Source organism: Aythya marila (genome assembly GCF_965140915.1).
Source record: "Aythya marila genome assembly, chromosome: 3".
Classification (NCBI taxonomy): domain Eukaryota; kingdom Metazoa; phylum Chordata; class Aves; order Anseriformes; family Anatidae; genus Aythya; species Aythya marila.
Genome location: NC_139044.1, coordinates 112022595 through 112041537, shown reverse-complemented (window position 1 = coordinate 112041537; position 18943 = coordinate 112022595). Strand labels below are relative to the sequence as shown.

The 18943-nt window shown below is 39.4% G+C and overlaps 1 protein-coding gene across 4 annotated transcripts in view; it reads right to left on the bottom strand.

The window, feature by feature from the left end:
• The window catches only part of KLHL29 (kelch like family member 29), a 388888-nt gene that overhangs the window by 64489 nt on the left and 305456 nt on the right, over positions 1-18943 (bottom strand). For all 4 annotated transcript variants that reach the window (XM_082755983.1, XM_082755984.1, XM_082755982.1 and 1 more), the window contains one exon: positions 4276-4414. In XM_082755983.1, coding sequence (XP_082612109.1) covers positions 4276-4414 — 139 coding nt within the window. The remainder of the gene's footprint in view (positions 1-4275; positions 4415-18943) is intronic.

Genomic DNA, 18943 nt, shown 5'->3' with positions numbered 1-18943 from the left:
ACCAGCTCAGGCTGGACCCCTTAAATAAGCAATGTAACACTCACCATAAATCTGTAGTCTAACCAAATCACCTTGGCTCTCTCTTTATTAATAGTAAAGAGGGACAGTCTCATCCTTCATCTCATCTCTTAGATACCGATTTTATGGTCCTTTACCTCCTGGTAAAGCATCTCATTTCTGCCTCTCTCTCTGCAGGCTATAGCAGGAGTTGAGATAGTGAGTTTAGACTAAACCTGCCTTTGATGCTGACCCTGGACCTTAATATTGGTTGACTAACAGCAAGAGACAATAACCTCTTGTTCCTCCAGAGGGATCTCTACTTGCCTGCACACAGGTACCTGAAGTAGGAGGTAAGACTCTTTCTGGAAGCCTTGAAGGTGCTTTTTTCTTCATTGCTTGTGCCAGAAATTAGAGCCTTGCTTTGGGAAGGCTGAGTTCTTAAGTACCTAAAACATAGGTATGAAGTAGAAGCCCAAGTCAGGCAGACTGAAAGCAACTGTGGTTAGTGGTGCACTTGAAATATATAAGATGGTATTTAGGGGTCATTCCAGCTGCTATTTATCATCCATTTTCTCCTAAAGGCCATACTGCAGTAATCTTGTATGCGTCAGCGTCTGAAGAAGCTGACTAACCATATGATTTTCCTAAGTGCAGATGAAGTACGTCAACTTCTCTATATGCTCTATGGCTGAAGGAGCAAGCAATAAGGCCAAGCATTCAACTCCATACCTGTCATAAAGTAGGCACTAATATCCACCAGAAAAAGACTGTATTTTAAAGAGGATTTTACAAAGAGAACACAAGGAAACCTAGCACTCTGAAAGCATGTTTAATATTGCATAAAATTCTTCCTGACATTGCTAGCAATATCCCCACAAACCCTGAGGTTATTGCAACATATCCTGCGGTGGGACCAGCCTTGAGCATGCACCCATCCTCACATGTCCCGACCCATCCTCTGCACGTCTCTTTTCTCCCTTCATGGCTGCAGTGAACTGCAGCAGAAATCACAAACATTTCACACCTGCTGTTCCTAATAACTAATCCTTTTCAGATGACTTTGCACTGAAAAGGACTGAGTGTTTTATAAGATCAGCTGCTGCTGATCAAGAACATTGAGCCCTGGCTTAGGGTTGAATGTTGTGCAGCTCCTCATGGGGGCTGGTTAACGCACTTCGAAGAGCTTGGCATGGTGCTGACCTCAGGCTCAGGACTAGCCCAGCCTCAAAATGCCCATGCTCGTATATCTGAAGATAAATCACATGGAGTAAGAATTTTTCTGTATTAGGACCAGAATATGAGAAAGAAAGGGGTTTCGAAGTGCATTCTCATTACCAAATTTATGTCATAAAGAATAAATAATTTTAGAGTTGTTTTGGTCAATCAAACCTGGTTCAGCACTGTGCGCTAAAGTCATGTTTTTTTTGCCCTACTAATACTATGACTCATTCTCATCAAATAGCCTTGCTATTGGGCAAGCACCTCCAGTTCTATTATGCTTTTTGTCTATGTTTTGTTTTTTGAAGAGGAGATAATTGATCTTATTTGGTTTTGAACATTTCATTTTTATTCTTTTGAGACACCACTTGCTATTCTACTGTCAGATACCAAGTACAACACACAGTGGAATCAATGGCAGAACATGAGGCTAACGATAACTAGCCCATGGCAAAGAATAGCTGAAGTAAATACTATGAAAGATACATAATTCTCTTTCTGCATCTTTATATGGATGTGCATAGCATCACCAAGAATAGATCATCTTCCCATTGAAGTTTCTGCTAACCCATTGATTCCAGTTGGAATGGCATTGGAGTTTAACCCTAGCATGCGTTGATGGAAATGGCGTTTATAATATATTCAACATAAAGAGATCTCATTTATTCTTCAAGAAAAATGTCATTTCTTGTTTTGATTTCTATAATAATGCAAAGAATGCAATATAAATCACATTAAGCTTTATGCACCATCTCAAAGGAGCTGCTAACAAATATCAGGAGAGGATTCTAGACATGCTATATTTATAAACATACTGACTCTGTGAACTATAATGATTTTGGATTATTAAGGGCATGATCTTAAAAAATACCAATAGCCTCTTGCAACTTAAGTCCTTGACTTTCATTGACTTTATGAGGTTTCTAAAAGGACTATGCTTTACACTGCAAATATCCTCTAAAAAGCAGGTCTTCTGAAATTCCACCTTGTAGCCCTAAAATATTGTCTTGCAAAGACACATTTGCTTAGTTTACAGGTGAATATTTATTTTTCTCACCTGACAGTTTTGCAAACTCAACTGGACGTCAAGCTGGATTTTTCCCTATTCAAGCATCATCATCAGTAAAACAAGTATTTTTGCCTTGGATACACCTGTGCAACTCTATTAGCCTTCATCAAGGTTACATGTGTGCAACTGAGGTTATATATGGAAGACAACTGAGATGGAGAGACCTGACTGTGGACACAAATCGACCTCTGGAATATTTATTGCTGCTGATGATGTGAAAGAAGGCAAAAAATGGTGAGGTTGGCAAATGGACGAAACCTCTCCCTTATTCTTGCATCATGTGTGAGTTTTATGCGAACAACTGAAAGACAATAAATGCTGAAATCTAAGGTTATAAATGCTGAAATCTAAGGTTTTGCTTTCATAGTCACTTTTAAAAGATTTTTTTTTTTAATTTTATTTCTTGGTTTTAAATGAGTGCAAATCAAAGAGTTCAGTCTAAATTACATCTCCATTTGGTAACAAAATAATAAAGCAGCAACGTTCCTCTAGTGTGTGCTTCTAGAAATAGATGCTGCCTGGTGACTTATACACACAAGCAGATGTGTTTGTAGCAAAATCCAGATGACAGTCTTTGGCCACTCAGTTATTGTATTTCTATAAGTTGATTCTAAGATGTTCTTTCCATCCAGACTCTACACCTTATCACCCTAAAAGCATATACTCTAGCCTTAACTATTAAATGATAATGAGCAGACAGAAGAGAAAGGACAGGAGAGATCTGGCATAGCTACAGCTAGCAATCATTAGATTTACAGAGGGGAAAAGACATGCTTCCTAGGCCAACATATTTTTTATGAATAATTGATAAGGCAGTCAGCACAGTTATATCATAGAAATGTAATATATATCCATAATTATAAAACCAGCTTTGTGCAAAAGGACATAATACACTGAAAGGAGATACCAGCCAATATGCCATCCTGAAATAAAATACAGTCACTATTGTGTTAGTTGGCAAAATTTAAATACAGGATTTGAAGCAAGCAAAATGTTCTTTAATCCCATTTTTTAGCACAGTCCAGGCTCAGTCTGCTCAGGAAAATACTGCAAGGCAAAATCAGCAGCTGCATTAATTTGCTGATGATTGAGAGAAAAATGAAAGTTATCCTCATGTTTTTTTTCTCCCTACTTGCTACTCTAACTTACTAATAATACGAGAGTACCAATTTATTCCTATGCGAGTATATGAAGCATACAAATTGAAAAATCAATGTAATGGAAAAAAAAGATTATCATGCACTGTTTAGAATCAATCAGCTAGAAACAGAAGGGGAAAATGCGAAGGTGGAGACATGATGTTTAGAAAATGTACACATTGCACCTACTCTAAGCTAGGTGTTTGTAGGAAAAAACTACTCTTTGTCTACAATGCAGACTGAGCTATATTTTGACCAGAAAATTGTCTTATTTCCAATCTTTTCTAAAGAAACTCATCAGCTGTTTTTTCTTCTTTTATAAGTCCCTGAATAATAAAAAATATCAATCCCTTTGCCCTTACAAGCCACACAAAAGCATGTAACAAAGATTTCAGGGTGAAGGGATTAAGATACTCAAAATGCTTTATTAACATGACGTCTCAGCATCATTCACCAGAATGCTGATGGCTTATTGTAGCTTGAAGGATAAACTTCTGTCATATGTGATGGAGTCCCTTGAAAGCATCGACAGCAAGAGTTTTTAGTTGTGGTCTGAATCACTATTAGTACTTCAGTTTAAATCTTAGATGTCTCAGTGGTGGAACACTTTCTTCGGCCAAAACAGGCCTCGACTGATCAGAAATAATTACACTGTACGAGTCAGACGTGTAACAAATGGATCTGAGTTTCAGTTTGGAAATACATTCAGAGGAGGTGGAAAGAATGGCTACTGGCTCTGTGACAGGAGATTCAATCTTCATAAACCTGCAAGAGAGGGGAGGAAAAAAAAGCGACACAAATGCGCCCTACAAAAGAACAGAGCAGATCACAGCTGGAAGGAAGGCAAACCTTTTAATCAGGTCCTTGAAATACAAGCTGCAGGAAGCTAGAACATTTTGGTGGACTTCAAACTCTTTGCCTTCAACAATAATTTTCAGGTCTGTAAACTCTTTCGCTCTGCGTTGCTGGTTCAACTCCTTCAACATTTCTGCAGAACAGAGAAGACAGACAGTGCCAGGGTTCCCATTAAGAGTTTTTTATTTTTACTTTTTATTTTTTCAATTTTTTTTTTTTTTTTGTAAAGAAGTAGAGAAACAGGAAACAACTGATAATTTTGTTGGTAAGATTGGCTCAACACAGACAGTCAGAAGTTACAAACAAAACATATTAAAAAAAGAAAAAGAAAAAGCAGGAACCAGTAGGTCTAAACAACGGAAATATATACAGAAAAAAAGCAAAAACAATCCTAAATTTGGAAGGGTTAAAATGAAAACAAAATCTTTCAGCATCAGCAAATCAGAAACACAGAGAATGCATTATCACAGAAAAGTTAAAATAATTTGTTATAATGAAAATCAAGAGCTAATGAATTTCTACCCAAATGCAAATAAGTTTTGAACATACTAGAATAATAGTAGCAAAAATATGGTATTGTGATGTAATATGAACTGGATATGGGTCAAAATAATAAAACCACAAGACCTGCAAAAATAACTTATCCTTAACATAGTAAAAATGTGTTAAGCCTCTCAGTTAACAGAATAAAACAGTACTTATAAATAAATAGAAATTACAGTGCATAAAAAATTAACCAAATTATCATTGCACCTTGCAATATACCTCAACTATATAGATTACAATTGTATATGTTTTAGAATTAGTTTAAAAGCATTCTTATGATAAAAAATAATCTCACGCAGAGAATAAATTACTGCCTTTTATAGTAATTCCCATTTTTTCACTCCAAGGATTTTTACCATCACAGCATTTTTATTTTTTAGCCTTCAATGGCTTCATTTACAGCAACAATCAACTTTCACACATCATAAAAGAATCGTAATGATTAAAATAACCTATGAAAGTGTTTCCATCCTGCAATAAAGCACCTACCTTGTGCGATGCCTCCTTTTTATAAAGCCTACTGGTGCTAACGGAATGAAATAATAGCATGCCACGTCTTCATATGTGGATGTGAGCTACTAAGCAACCTACATGCTTTACACACTGGCCAGACTTTTAAGGGTAAGACTTCCCTCCAACTTTGTGGACCAAAGGGGCTATCAAGATGAATAATATACTTTTCACCTGGGCAATAGCGTGGCTGCTCAGAAGCCAGTGATCAAGATGATAAAAGAGCTGATTTTAAATACTAAAGGATTTTGGTTTTATTTTATGTTTGCAATAGGTCAAGGTTCTCATTTTCTCAGTGTAACATCCCAAACACATTCCTCTTCAGACAGATCTGTAAATCTTGAAAAAGCTTCTTTACATGGAGTCCCCCTACACACAAAGCAAAAAGGAGCTGAAGAGTGGGTAACTATAACTGTGTTTAAAGCCCCTGCGTCTGGCTTTGGCACTCTGCTGCCAAATCATTGCCAAATGGCCCTGTGGTGAAATGGAGACCTAAATAATCTTTGTGTTCCCCAGTACCCCCAGTGAAACTCTACCAAGACTCATTTCAGGGAAGCACTAGCGGTTAAACAACATGAAAGCATGTAAATATACAACTGTTGCATTAAAATAAATTAAAGTTCTCCCAAGCCCCAACATCTGTGGCGCACATTTTTCAGGCCTAAGTAAATAAATGTCACCTTGCACATTTATGTCTATTTAATGGAAACACAGTAGTGTCTGAAAGGCTAATTATTCTGTGCTGAAATGGGTCAGTGCTCTCCAGAGAGCAAGCAGATCATTAGAGAGGGCATGGAAATAACAGCAGGTTGTGTCAGATCTATAATAGAGGAAAATAAACCACTTTGTCCTGTGGGTGCTATAGCAGGGACTATTTTTAAAGAATTTATCTGAGCTGAAGTACAATGATGCAGGCCTCAGTTAAAGACCAAGGAAACTTTGGACACAATGGGTGTTTTACCCGGTTTAGGGTCCAAGTGACTGTCATCTTTAGTGTCACAGGAACAGCAACAGGTGCTTTCTTTGTGGCATATTTTGGGAGGGAATTGTGGAAAAAGTAAGTTTCTGTCCCTTTTCATGCATGATTGACTTTTATTTCTGTCTTGGCCCTTCTCCCACTTTCACTTAGACCAACTACATTTTCCTCCATACCAACTTTCTATGATTTTGTGCTTTAAATACAATTAGTTTCCCCGCTGAACTTTCTGATACTCTCTCATAACCCCTACTTAATTTCCCTTTTGTTTTCTGCCATTCTCTTTTTCAAATTTGCCCGTCTATTGTCCTCCACCCACTACTTTTGCACTTTCCCTATGTTCCTATTCAAGCTCCTTTTCTCAAGCTCCTGTGGCAGCCTTTTGCAATCTTCCTTGCAGAAGCCTTTCAAGACAAAGGCTCCAACCAAGCCTAACTCTTACGAGTTTAAGATTACACTTACACGAGAGGTCAATCTCCATCTCACCTCATTCTGTTTTCTCCCTTTAAAGCTTATGACCAATTATTTTTAGTGTTCGAAGACAGCAAATGTATAGCAACCACACCGATGGATCCTGAGCTCCGGGAGAGAAGAGGAAACAGCGTTTAGCTGCACTCTGAATGGGCTGGGAGTTTTCAGAGGTGTGCTCTGGGTAAGGACAGTAGAGACCATCTTTGAAATCATGACTGGAATGGTAAGACACAAAGTTCAGCCACTGCACCGATGGATGCTGTGCTCTCCATGCTATCTCCTGTATCGTGAGAGCTGGTTTCAATATCTAAGTCCCCAAATGGCTCCCCAGGTAACAGGCTGATTACCTGGACTTTACTGAGCACCCTTTAATTACATCCTGACCTGCAGTTCCTGGGCACAGTTTCTATCTATGTGCTTTACACCCTCCAGTGTGTTTAATGCCACGTGCATTCATTAAGGGATGCAAACCACAAAAAGCAGATCTGGAGCAGTGGTGCAACCTGGCTCATACAAAACTGAAATCAGAACGAGCCCTAATCACAAACGAAAGCTCCCCTTTTCCACACAGCCATTTAGAGGCCTTAAGCCCCTACCTTGCCCCCATGACTTGTCACACTGCCCTCCGCAGAGAGACAACTACAAACAGTCCCGTGTTTTTTGTAGCTCAGCTTCTGAACCATAAAGAGAAGAGGCAGGTGGAGAGGAGAAGGGAGTCGGGAGACTGCATTGATTCATCGATCTTTCTAGCCGAGGCCCCTTTGTATTGCTAAATAACTAGCAGGCATTAGTATTGGACACAAGGTTATATCAGAACGGGCCCTCATTCTCTGAGTATTTGTAATGCTCACACTGTGCTTAGCCAGGCATTAATGATTTATGAGGACTCAGGATGAGTTGCAAAACAAATTTTTTCACCAGGTAATAATGTCTGCCGATGAGTTGTAAAAGGAGAGACAACACAGTGCAGTGCTGGCAGTGAAAAATGATCTCAGCTGTCTCCTGCTAGTCCCTCTTCTGGGCTCCTCCTAATTTTCTGCCGTCTCTCCAGCAAATGGAATTTCCTGAAAGACTCAGAAAGGGATGTGCTGGTTATTTCCTCTTGTTTATTTATTCCTCTGGTCTCTTTGTTCTTACCCTGCTTTTGTTTGTTTGCTTGCTTCTTGTCTCACTTGATTTCTTTCTTTCTTTTTTTTTTTTTTTAAAGACATCCAGCTAAAAATGAAGTTCAAGGATGACAGTAGAGTGGGCACTAATGTTTCTCTTCTCAGTAAATCTCTGCTCACTCACCCAAGGAATCTCTCTTCCTTCCCCTAGGTCCACACACGCTTTGGGATCTCAGAAACAAAGCCAGTCCTTTCTATCTTCATCATTGCTGATGCTAAATCGTTCTCAGTCAAAGGCTGGCTGAATATTTTCTTCATAAAGAAGTGCTTATTAGCCACCAGCACATTCTTCCATAATTACATGAACCACAGAGCAGTAGAACCTAAAAGGGACTTGACCTGAAACCTGCAACTGAACATCTCTACGGAGCTTTTCAAAGGAAATGCTCTCTATCTTGCCATTTTAGCCTTCATGTCATTGCTTGGGGGGATTTAAACATAATTATATTGAGAGTCCCAGCGACAATATGGGCCAGAAGGTGTCAGTGACTTTCCTCAGGTCACTAACAGAGCAAGGAAGAGCTCAGATGCTTTGGCTCCTGGTCCCCGGCTCCACCCATCGCACTACATTTTCTTCCTCTTAATTACTGGACAAATTAGAACTGAAGAGTCCATAAGCCTAGGATCAAATGTAGGACCAAGAACAACTGCGTAATTGTGTAGGTCAAGGAAAGGGAACAGAAATTATATACTAAACCTTTTTTTTTTTTTTTTTAATTACTTATGATTGGATATAAAAATGAACAAGGAACTTATTCCCCAAGTTTATTTATTCTGTATTTCAGGCACAGTGGAGACTGCAGAACCAGTCAAAGATCCTCTCTAATGCACATTCCTGTGGCACGTTGGAAGCACTCAAGTTTCTTTCCACTTTTAATGAAGAACTCTTTCCTTCAGCTTAAATTCTGACAAATGAGGCTTTAAAAAGGGGCAGCAAGAGCTAAACCATAAAATGCCTTGAAATACGAAGAACATTTTTTTACAAATAGTGTTTTTTTTAAATTGTGTGGAAAAACTAACCTATTATAAAACTGCAAAGGGTAATTGGTGAAACATCACTAATTATTCCTGTGAAGAACATGCAAGAGACCAATGCTTACCCAGGCAGCCTCGTGCTTTCATGATTGGTACAGAAAATGTGGGGAAGCCAAGAGAAGTTACCAGAAGGAAAATCCAATTACTTTCTTGCCTTAATAACTAGGGAGATTAATTCCCAAGGTTAAGCTCTCGTTATGCAAAACAAGCATTTTAACCATTCGGTGCCAGCACTCTCGCATTTTGACAACGGTAGAGTGTGCAAAACCACAAGAAATTAAATTATGAAGTAAAATACCTAGCAGTTGACTAGGAGTTGGGACGAGTTGACGAGTGATGGGACTGCATACCATGGTGAGCCTGCCCTAATGAAATTGAAACACACAAAACCTTATTTTCCCCAAGTTTCTCCTCACTGCAGCACCTCCAGACACACAGAGAACTGCAAAGCCCAAAGCCTGGGAGTGCCCCCAGAAAGCTTCTCCACATCTACCCTTGATATGTAGCTTGAAGCAGCTGCGTAGAGAAGTATTTAGGTAACTAAATACCTCGTTTTAGTTAACTAAATGCCTAATTGCATTGTTAGGTCAATCTGATTGAGTTTCAAAGATGTACTTGGCTTTGCAGCAGCTGAGGCTGTTCTCTTCTCCGCTGGGGCATCTTGACATTGCAAACTCAACTACCAGTGAACAACATCCCTTGGAGTCTCTGTGATTATCAGGCAGGGACTTGGTTGTTCCCCAGCTGACAAACACACTACTGGCTACATCATCTTCCAAGCAGTGCGAAGACTACTACACGTCTCTGGAGAAGACCTTCAGACTTGGGACTGAGGACAAGGAATAGGTCCCTTATTAATTTTTTGATCTGAAAGTGAGTAATAGTAGAGAAAAAAGGGAATGAGGGAGGCCTGGTGGGAATCAGATGAGGACGCCTCAGATACTACTACCCTGAGATGTTGAGTTTCCTTCCCAGACCCTAAAATTCATATGTCTGGTTGTCTGGACTGCCTCTGCAGCCAAATACAGGCAGAAGCATGTCTCATGCAGAGCCTCAGATAGGATGCACTGTCCGCTAACATGGGTGTCTCTCCCCTGTGATCACTAAGGAAGGTTAGATAATAAACTGAGCACAGACACAACAGAATCTGTTGCAGATAAATACTCCCCCCCCCCCCCACCTTTTCTTTTTCCCAGTTGAACTCAATTTTAGTTGAACTTTGTCGAGGGCAGACGGTGGCACAACAAAGCCGTGACTGGGCTGTACAAAGGTCATTTATCTAGATGGGGGAAGCTGACGGATGGTGAAGCCCTTTCCCCCTGCACTGTGATGAAGTGCAAAGGCTGTTAATGCCTCGGGACAGAGGTGAAAAGCACTGACCCCATGACACTGGCGTGTTCAGCCCTCCTCTTCCAGTCTGTGCTGATTATGGAGTTTCCCCAGGATGCCAGCCTGCTCCAAAGGCATTTTGGAGCAACCAGCAACTGCTTGTGGCCATCTCCTGAACATTTGGTTTTCACAAGCCCTTAAACCAGCTAAAAAGAACCTATAAAAGCTCAGTCCTGACAACAGGAGTGCTACAGCCCCAAGCACAGGCCCAGCAAGGCCTTGCCCTGCAGAGTCTCTGCTACGCAGCTACACTCTAGTGAAGATGAGGCATATGCTGATGGAGAGGTATCACTGCTGGTACAGCTACACCAGCCTTGGAATAAAAGCCTCCGAGAGCTGTCTTCTGCTGGGTTTTGGCAGCACAGCAATGTGAAACGCGAGGTGTGAATTTGTCGTACTCCAAGCAGATACAGCTACGGCAGCAGGACTTCGTGGTGCAGCCCAACCTGTCTAGATCTTAGTCTTGTTGACACTGTTATACACCTGTGCTACGAAGGAAAACAGTAACAGATGCTGGAGAGTGGGGAAATACTTTTAAATCCCATACTGAACAAAACATATGTGGCTCTATATTATCAAATATTCTGCTCAACGGATTATTGGCAGTGAGACGCCCCGTTGTGCTAAATAATTTTTCATTGTTCACATGGACAATTTCTTCTCATCTTATTGCGATAAGAAAGGGCCAACAAAGTCAGTTGCAGTGATTACTCACTTGAGGAAGACAACTACAACTCCATGTGTAAATGGAACCTTTCAATATGTATTAGAAACCCAGGGAAGTCACACTATCGTGTTTTGAAAACAATTTTCAGGCTATTATCATCACTAGAACTGACATTAGGAGGTACCTCAAGGATGTCTTCACACATTATAGAGTTGATATTTCCCAATGTTAGACCACAGAACTATTTCAACACATTTTCTGTTTATATTCAGAGATGAACTACACCCCTAACTTCTAGAAAATTTCCTTTAAATGCAACTTTTGAGAGATTCTGGTATCACAGCTTATGCATAAAAATGATAAAAGGAAAAGGGAGTTTGGGGGATAGAATGCCTTTGGCACTCTGATTTATAAGGTTAACTCTTCAGTGGTATCCATGCCTGCTAATTTATAATCATACAGGGTTACAAATGCACAGTGAGGATATGTGACTGGCTTTGAAAATTATCTGCATTTACATTATATATCTGGATGCACAGGAAAAATGGGAAAAAAATATGGAGACAGTCTGATTAGTTTTCCAACACAGACTGCGATCCTTGCAAGCAGAAGCAGCAAGACCAAATGATCCAACATAAAAACACCCATTGAGATGTTGAGATGAAGATGGAGCTTCCTGTAACAGGATCTGCAGTTTTTTTCCCCCCAAGATTCACCTCTGATCAAATATAAAGTTGGCTGCAGCCTGTTCCATATTGGCCTGTTCTATATTGGCCAAGGCAAACAAACCCCAGGGGATCCCAGCAAATTGCCAGCCTGGCCCCCTGTTCCATATATAACATGCCACTATTTCAGTTAGCACTGTAACTTGATTTCCAGGCAGACAATAATTTTCTCTGGAGACAAAATGAGAGAGAGAAACAGACAGAAAGAGAAGAAAAAAAAAAAAATCTGTGAGCAGTGGAAACACAGAATAGCCCAGATTCAAAGAGAAATTTACTTCTGATTGTTTTATTTACCAGCAGACAGCCCTGAATATCAATACACGCTTAAGGGATGGCTAAAATATTTATTACTACGTGATTTGGGCTGGATTCAGTATTATCCTAATTGCTTGTAGCAGAAGACTAGCAGATAGCTTTTAGACCTTTTTGATCTCTTTATGTAGTGCAAGGCATTAGCTAAACGTTTCCTAGTTTTGAAGGCTTTGAACGTGAAGCACCCATCTGTGAAACCAATAGCGTAATCAACAGGCGCCCCTACATGTCAGCAGTAGTCAGAGGCTGACCAGTTTTGCTGGTGGAAGAACAAAAGCTGCGAATTGTGTATTAACAGCAATCAGTCACACACGCGTGCGTACATGCAGCAGGCAAGCAGAACGCTTGTTTCCCCAAATAAGAAAATAAGAGGAGACAGCTTCCTTAAAATAAAGCAGTGATGCATCCAACACAAATTGCAGATATTAGCGGAGAGCAGAACACGAAATACAACTGTAAGGCATAACACCTGACAATCAAGGACTTCAAAGCACTTAACATACATTAATTAGCAAGAAGTTGCGTGCCCTCTGCCCATTTTAAACAAAGGCAGCGCTGCCCGGTTTCAACAGGGGCAGGACTCTTTTTTTTTTCTTAAATCATACCACAGTATAATTAAGCCAATTCTTTGTAATAAGTCCATCTTTCCTGACCAACGGTGACACAGTTATTTTCTAACGTGTCACGCTACTGCAGGATATAGATGCCTAATGAAAGCAAATAAAAACAGCTCAAATCTTTGGGACTGGAACCCCATACTTTCAGGAGATGTTATACATCATCTAAAGACAATAAAGTAGTAAATATAAGCATTTAGGCCAATACACTGGATGGATGGCTTAGTATCGGGCATATGTTATGCACTGGGTTAAATGCATGTGACAGCATCTCTTGGTCTGGTGGGCAGCTCACACGGTAGAGAAGTGCTCTTTTATACAGACTGTGTCTCCACAGCAAGTCCTGGCGATCCACTACACTATCAGAACAGACAGGTGTAATCAAATAATGCAAAATAAAAAAAATGAAAACAGCACCAGGCAACTCTAGGCCCTCCCTCAGGGTATGCTGCAATGGGGAACTCGTCTTCACCAGGCAGTTCTCTGCTCTGCAGCTTCAGCTCGTGTCAGGGGCTGTGCTCCTGGTTACAGAGGTCATGATAATCATACCTAAATACGAGGCTGTTCATGTACCTCAGCATCATAAATGGCAGTGGGTTTGGAAAATAGGACAAATAAATTATGGTTTTATGCCCCATAAGTGGGGGCGTAACTGCAGCGAGATCTGAGCACAGAGAGCAATGGGAGTGGGAGCAGGGGAAGGTGGCAGGAGAGAGCAGGAATGAGTGGCTGGGGAGACAGAATCAGCACTGAATTTTATGTGTTTTTTAGCTTTAGGAACACGGTACAACATGGTTAAAAAACATACTTTTTGTCAGATTTTCTTTGAACATCTCTGCTTATCACATTTTCAAATCTCTAGATTATACCTGTCCTAAAGATGTGAAAGACTTTAAAATTGCCTACTTGACTTTTTCTTTTTTTTTTTTTCTTTTTTTTTCTTTTTTTTCCCCCCTTCTTTTTCTTTTCTAAGCAGTACAAAGTTTTCAAAGTTTAACGCCGTTGTAGCTGTTTAGGGATTGTTTTGTAAAATGTACTCATCCCTTCTGCCTAACTCATGTTTCCCCTTAGCAGGGTAAACCTGCATTTAAAAACAAACATTTTGGAAGGTATTTGTGTTAATAGCTTTTACACAATTCTTGGCAGAGTCTCTTTTTTGGTATCTGTGTTGCCTGAATAGTGAGTTTGTACAGTATGGCAAGACAATATGAGCTGTGACTGGCTGATAATGTAAGAAACCATTTAACTGCAAATGTTGTTTATTCATAGAGGAACGAGTTATCAGGAAGCGTTTAAGTAGCTGCCTTACCAAACTCTGTATTAAAAAAAGGCACTTTTAAAAAGTCTGTTAAGATTAAAGGACCAAGATTTATGTAATGAGTATTAAAATTTATAGACTCTCTAGGAATTAAGCACGCTTATAAACACTATTCTGCGAGCTGAATGACTTTCCCATAATGAAGATGGTTGATAAGACTTGGCTGAAACATTTCAAGCACAAATGAAAATAAAGGGACACCTCAGCAAACACGGTGAACAGGAGAAAGTCAAAATTTCAACCCTGAAGACAATATACAAATTTCACAATAATTTCATAACCTGAAAATATTGCTAAGACAAACCCGCAAAGGTACTGAACCCATGAAAGGCTGACAACAGGCAATTTCGAATCTAGACAAGCATGAAAGAAGCATGTTTTTCTCCTTCTGTGTAGTTATGGAAACAGAGAGATGTAAAACCCCTCCTAACCGAACAAGGGCTTTTTTTTTTTCCCTCTCCCTGCTCCCATCCGCAACTTTACAGCTGTCACCACAAGTCATCCCGCTCGCTCCTGCAAGCCAGCAGGCAGCGAGCAGGCAGCGGAGGAGAGGAGAGAACAAAAGGGGCCGCGATGCAGCTTCACTTCAAATGACAGCCGCGCCAGGGCTCCTGCTTGCACTGGGAAGACAAAGTTGTAAAGTTTTACGGAAGAATTGAAGCGAATTCCTCTTCTAAAAGTCTTAGTGGGAAATCAAAGGTCTGTTTTAATTTAAGGTACTAGCAGCTTCTCTTGCTAATGACCGAAATATCTGGAGCAAGAGCTCCCCGATGGTAGCGTGCAGGATGACGGGGGTCCGTAAAGCCACGTGCACTGCTGTGAAAAGCCATATAAAAAGTAAAACATGAACTATTTCTAGCTTTGAATGTTAAAGACACAGTGAAATATAAGAAAGGCTGAATGCTGGCAGGTATCTTGGAAATACGCTGTTGAATCCACATAGGTCAGGGGAGGAAAGATGCTGCAGCCTTAGGTAAACTGAAAATAGTGGGATATAATTTAGACAGAAGATTCTTGATGGGAACTGGTTTGTCTGTCTCACAATGGAAATCAAAAGCATGCTCACATAGGGACATAAAAGCATTTCTTCGATACACTGCACTCGGTGAAAGCCACACCAGTGTTCCCACTGATTAATTTGTTTGGGTTAAACTAGGATATAATCTAAGGTCCCAAAATTTGAATAGGAATTGATGTTCATCTGCACGCTGTTTTATTGATCTGTGACACACTAAAACAGGGCTTACGGATTCGGAGAGCAGAGCTGCCTCTGAGAGCCTCTCAAAGGGCAGATTCTTTCTTGCAGCCTGAAATTCAGTGGTGAGATCTCCAAAAAGAAATACACAGAACTGGAAATGAAATAACCACCGTTTATTGTCTGCGGATGTTCTAATTTTTATTTTGCATTCTTTAAGAACAAAACAGTTGGTGGTTATTTACTTTGCCTTCTGTGATAGCTTGCCCTATGACAGAGAGTGGTGTCTCTTAACTAGCGTGAGCTGCGCATCTGAACTGGTTTCAGGAGAGATAATTATTATAATTTAGTTTATTATTTTTCATTTCTCTAGACCATTAATTTTCACATATCGTATACATATTTATGAAAATTACCGTACCTTTAATTAACTATACGGTCTTAGCAGTTTATATGTACAAATGAACAACCCTGGGAACAAACTCATTAAAAATGTATTGCTATACTTCAAAGGCTTCAGGATTTCACCTCTTGCATGCTTGCCTTCTCCCCGCGTGGGCAGCAGAAGGCTAACGTGTATCTAAAAAGAACAAATATCTACCTGTGCAAAAGCTGCCCTTTACTTTTCACAGGAAAAGTCAATATTTCAACAGTTGGTTTTGTCTTCTGGTATCTGTGTGAACCTTTCTGTGGTCTGAATATTTTACAGTATTTTAAAATAAAATGTGTTCTTACTTTTATTTTTTTTTTTGTGTTTTACATTATGAAATATATCATTAATAACGATAATAAGGCTCAACTGTCATGTCTCCCTACACTGATGTCTTTGGGTTAGTTTGCAAGCATTTTCTAGGTCATTATTTTTAATTAATACAATGAATATTTGTATTCAAAATGTCAAACTGTTTTAATCCTAACACAAATATGAAATGTTGATCTAGAAAATAAGATGTTACTCTGATACTAAATAGCAGCAACGTAATTAAAAGCCTGACATTCTAAAATGAAAATAGAGTATTTGACCATCCTATGTCGTAATGAACTATCTACTTGCTATTGAAATGATATTAAATGGGATAACATATATAAAATCCATTTGAAACAAAATGAAAACATTTCTCCTAATGAATTCAGAAAACTTGTACCTTGATAATGATGGTTCAATGACTTTTGAAATTGGTATTATTTAGAAAAAAAAATCTTTGAAATACCATCTTACAACCAAAATAGTTTCAATGACAACCTGGCTCCGTGAAGACACTCTCAACACAACAGTATCAGGCAGTAGCTATTTATCTATAACCTGAGGTTGCTTTTAACTCAGTTACATCTGTGCTCTAACTGGTAGAGCCAAACTGATGTAAAGCCCTTGTAGGTGACAGTAAGCATTTACCAGTCCTACCCAACACACCAGTACAACAGAGAAATTTTATTTCTGTTCTATTTTACGGTACACCATTACTGTACTGTAAAATAAATACAGTTCTACACATACACACTTCCAGTGCTATCAAAGGAGCATTGTTTCTTGATTTCCTTATGCTTTTTAATGTTAATTTTCTAGTCAGCTTAATGTATGTCCTGGGTTTTGTTTAGTTTTCCTTTTTTTCCCCTAAGTGTTACAGCTTTATTCTTCAACTCCCTGTTGTACGCTTGTGATTTTCTCCTAGCAGTATTTTTTAAAAGTAGTAATATATCATTGCAGAATGTGATTAAGATAATTTGGTGCATTCCTAAGGACATTAAATTGCTAGACTGAAGTGTAATTTGGGTAGGCTGCAACTTTTTTTTTAAAAATACATAATGCTCTAAGTGCAAAATAAAATTGGAGATGAAGCAGCAGCTCTAGGGTCTTTATCTGCAAGAACTATAACAAATGAAAAATAGAGAAGATTTAGATGAAATTTTGCAAAATGCTATAGTAACTTTTGAGCCTGGGACTTAAGAGCTCTTGAAAATTTAACCTACCTATAATTCGTCATAATGAAAAACAATGATTTCTCCCGAAATAATAGGGTCAACCTGCATTTGACTAATCTAAGTAATGTTAAAGGTTAAAAAGATAAAGCTGGAAGGCAAGTACCTACTCTGTAAAATGGCCATTCAGCACCTGATTGGAGCTTTAAATCTCATCTTGTTCAGCAGGGAATAGTCTGCAACGACAACTCAACATAAAAATACAACACCCCCTTTTGTAAGGGACTGTACAATTCTCGCCTTAATCACACAAATTGTGCATCATTCTAACACAATCTTTAGTACTGGTTTAACTGAAGGAAGAGTCAGGGTTCAGAACTGGAACTGTGAAGTTTCACTATTCCTATGTTTTTTTCCTCTGAAGCTGATGGACCCAGAAGTATCTAAAAATATTTCTTTTAGGGTATTCAATCTATAAATGGGAAAAACAGCAACTGTGGAGTATTGAGTAGAGCTTCTAGAAGAGAAAAACACATTAAGAAATTATTCAGTTTGACCCTACTTTTCATGTGCTTTTTGAAAGTAAAAAGAAAGTAAGATTGATGTACCTTCAGGCATTGGTGGTACACCAAAACATTATCTTCCTCATGCCAAAAAAAACAGGAAACCACAACTTCCAGTATGTTGAACATTAAAACAAACAAACAAAAAAAACATATTTTTTAAATACATAGTAATACAGATGGCATAGATCTGAATGGAATTCACTGAGAAACAATGCTGCTGATGATGTTTTTGGGCAACTTTCATTTTTTTCCTAGAAGAAGGAGGCCAAGTAGACTCACAGACAAATTTCAGAGGAAAGAAGAGGGAACCTAGAGAAAAGACATCTTGTAGCTGGACAGCTATAAATAAGGTAAGATTGTAAAGCAGGAAAACAAAAAAAAAAAAAAGAGGAAGAATCTGGAGCTTCAAGGGACTGTACCAAGCCATAGAAAATGGAAGGTATGTTATTAAGTGCCAAAAGTGGAGGGGAAGAGCATACCAAAAATCTGGTAACATTAACTGCAAAGCAGGGTTGTTTCAGGGCTGTACCAGTGGCAGAAATCAGCCTGTGAATGATCCAAGAGGTTTTGTATCATTAAAAACACACAGTACCTCACACGCACATACTAAAAGTGATGTAGGAATGTTAATAGTTGCTATATTGAAGTTAAATCCTTATACGCCAGGCTAACTCTGAAATAATGGAATTACAAAGAAGTCAAAAAGTTATTCAACTTCCGAAGTGACAGGTATGAAGAGAGAAACCCTCTGGTACATTGGACTTTCCTCAAAGAGACTCCTTTCCTCCCATGAAAAGAGAATTATAATGATGCAGCTGTGGCAGATGTTAGTATATGAATATTTATATATCCAGAGGATATTTTGGTCTACCTCACAAGGCATGCTAATATTTGAATAGATTAATCAAAAGCACGGAGTTCACGAAGCAAACTGCCCCCTCACCTCCTCACAGGAGGATGTGGCTCATGTTCTGCGTGATGCCACACTCCTGACGTACTCGGTCCCAAAGCTCTCCACCACAAAAGGAGCACAGGATAGCAGAGGTGGGCTTGGAAAGGACCCAAGACACTACAGGAAAGCAGCACAAGGCTGGGCAGGGGGGTGTGGGCATTGCTGGCCTGATGGTACTGTACTTAAGCTTGTAGATTGTCCCTGCCAGTGGCCTTCACCTGCCCCTGTGACAGCAAATCCCTCCCTGGCACAGTATGGCGTGATTTGCCCCATCAGTTTAAGTCTCCTTTAACTCAAACT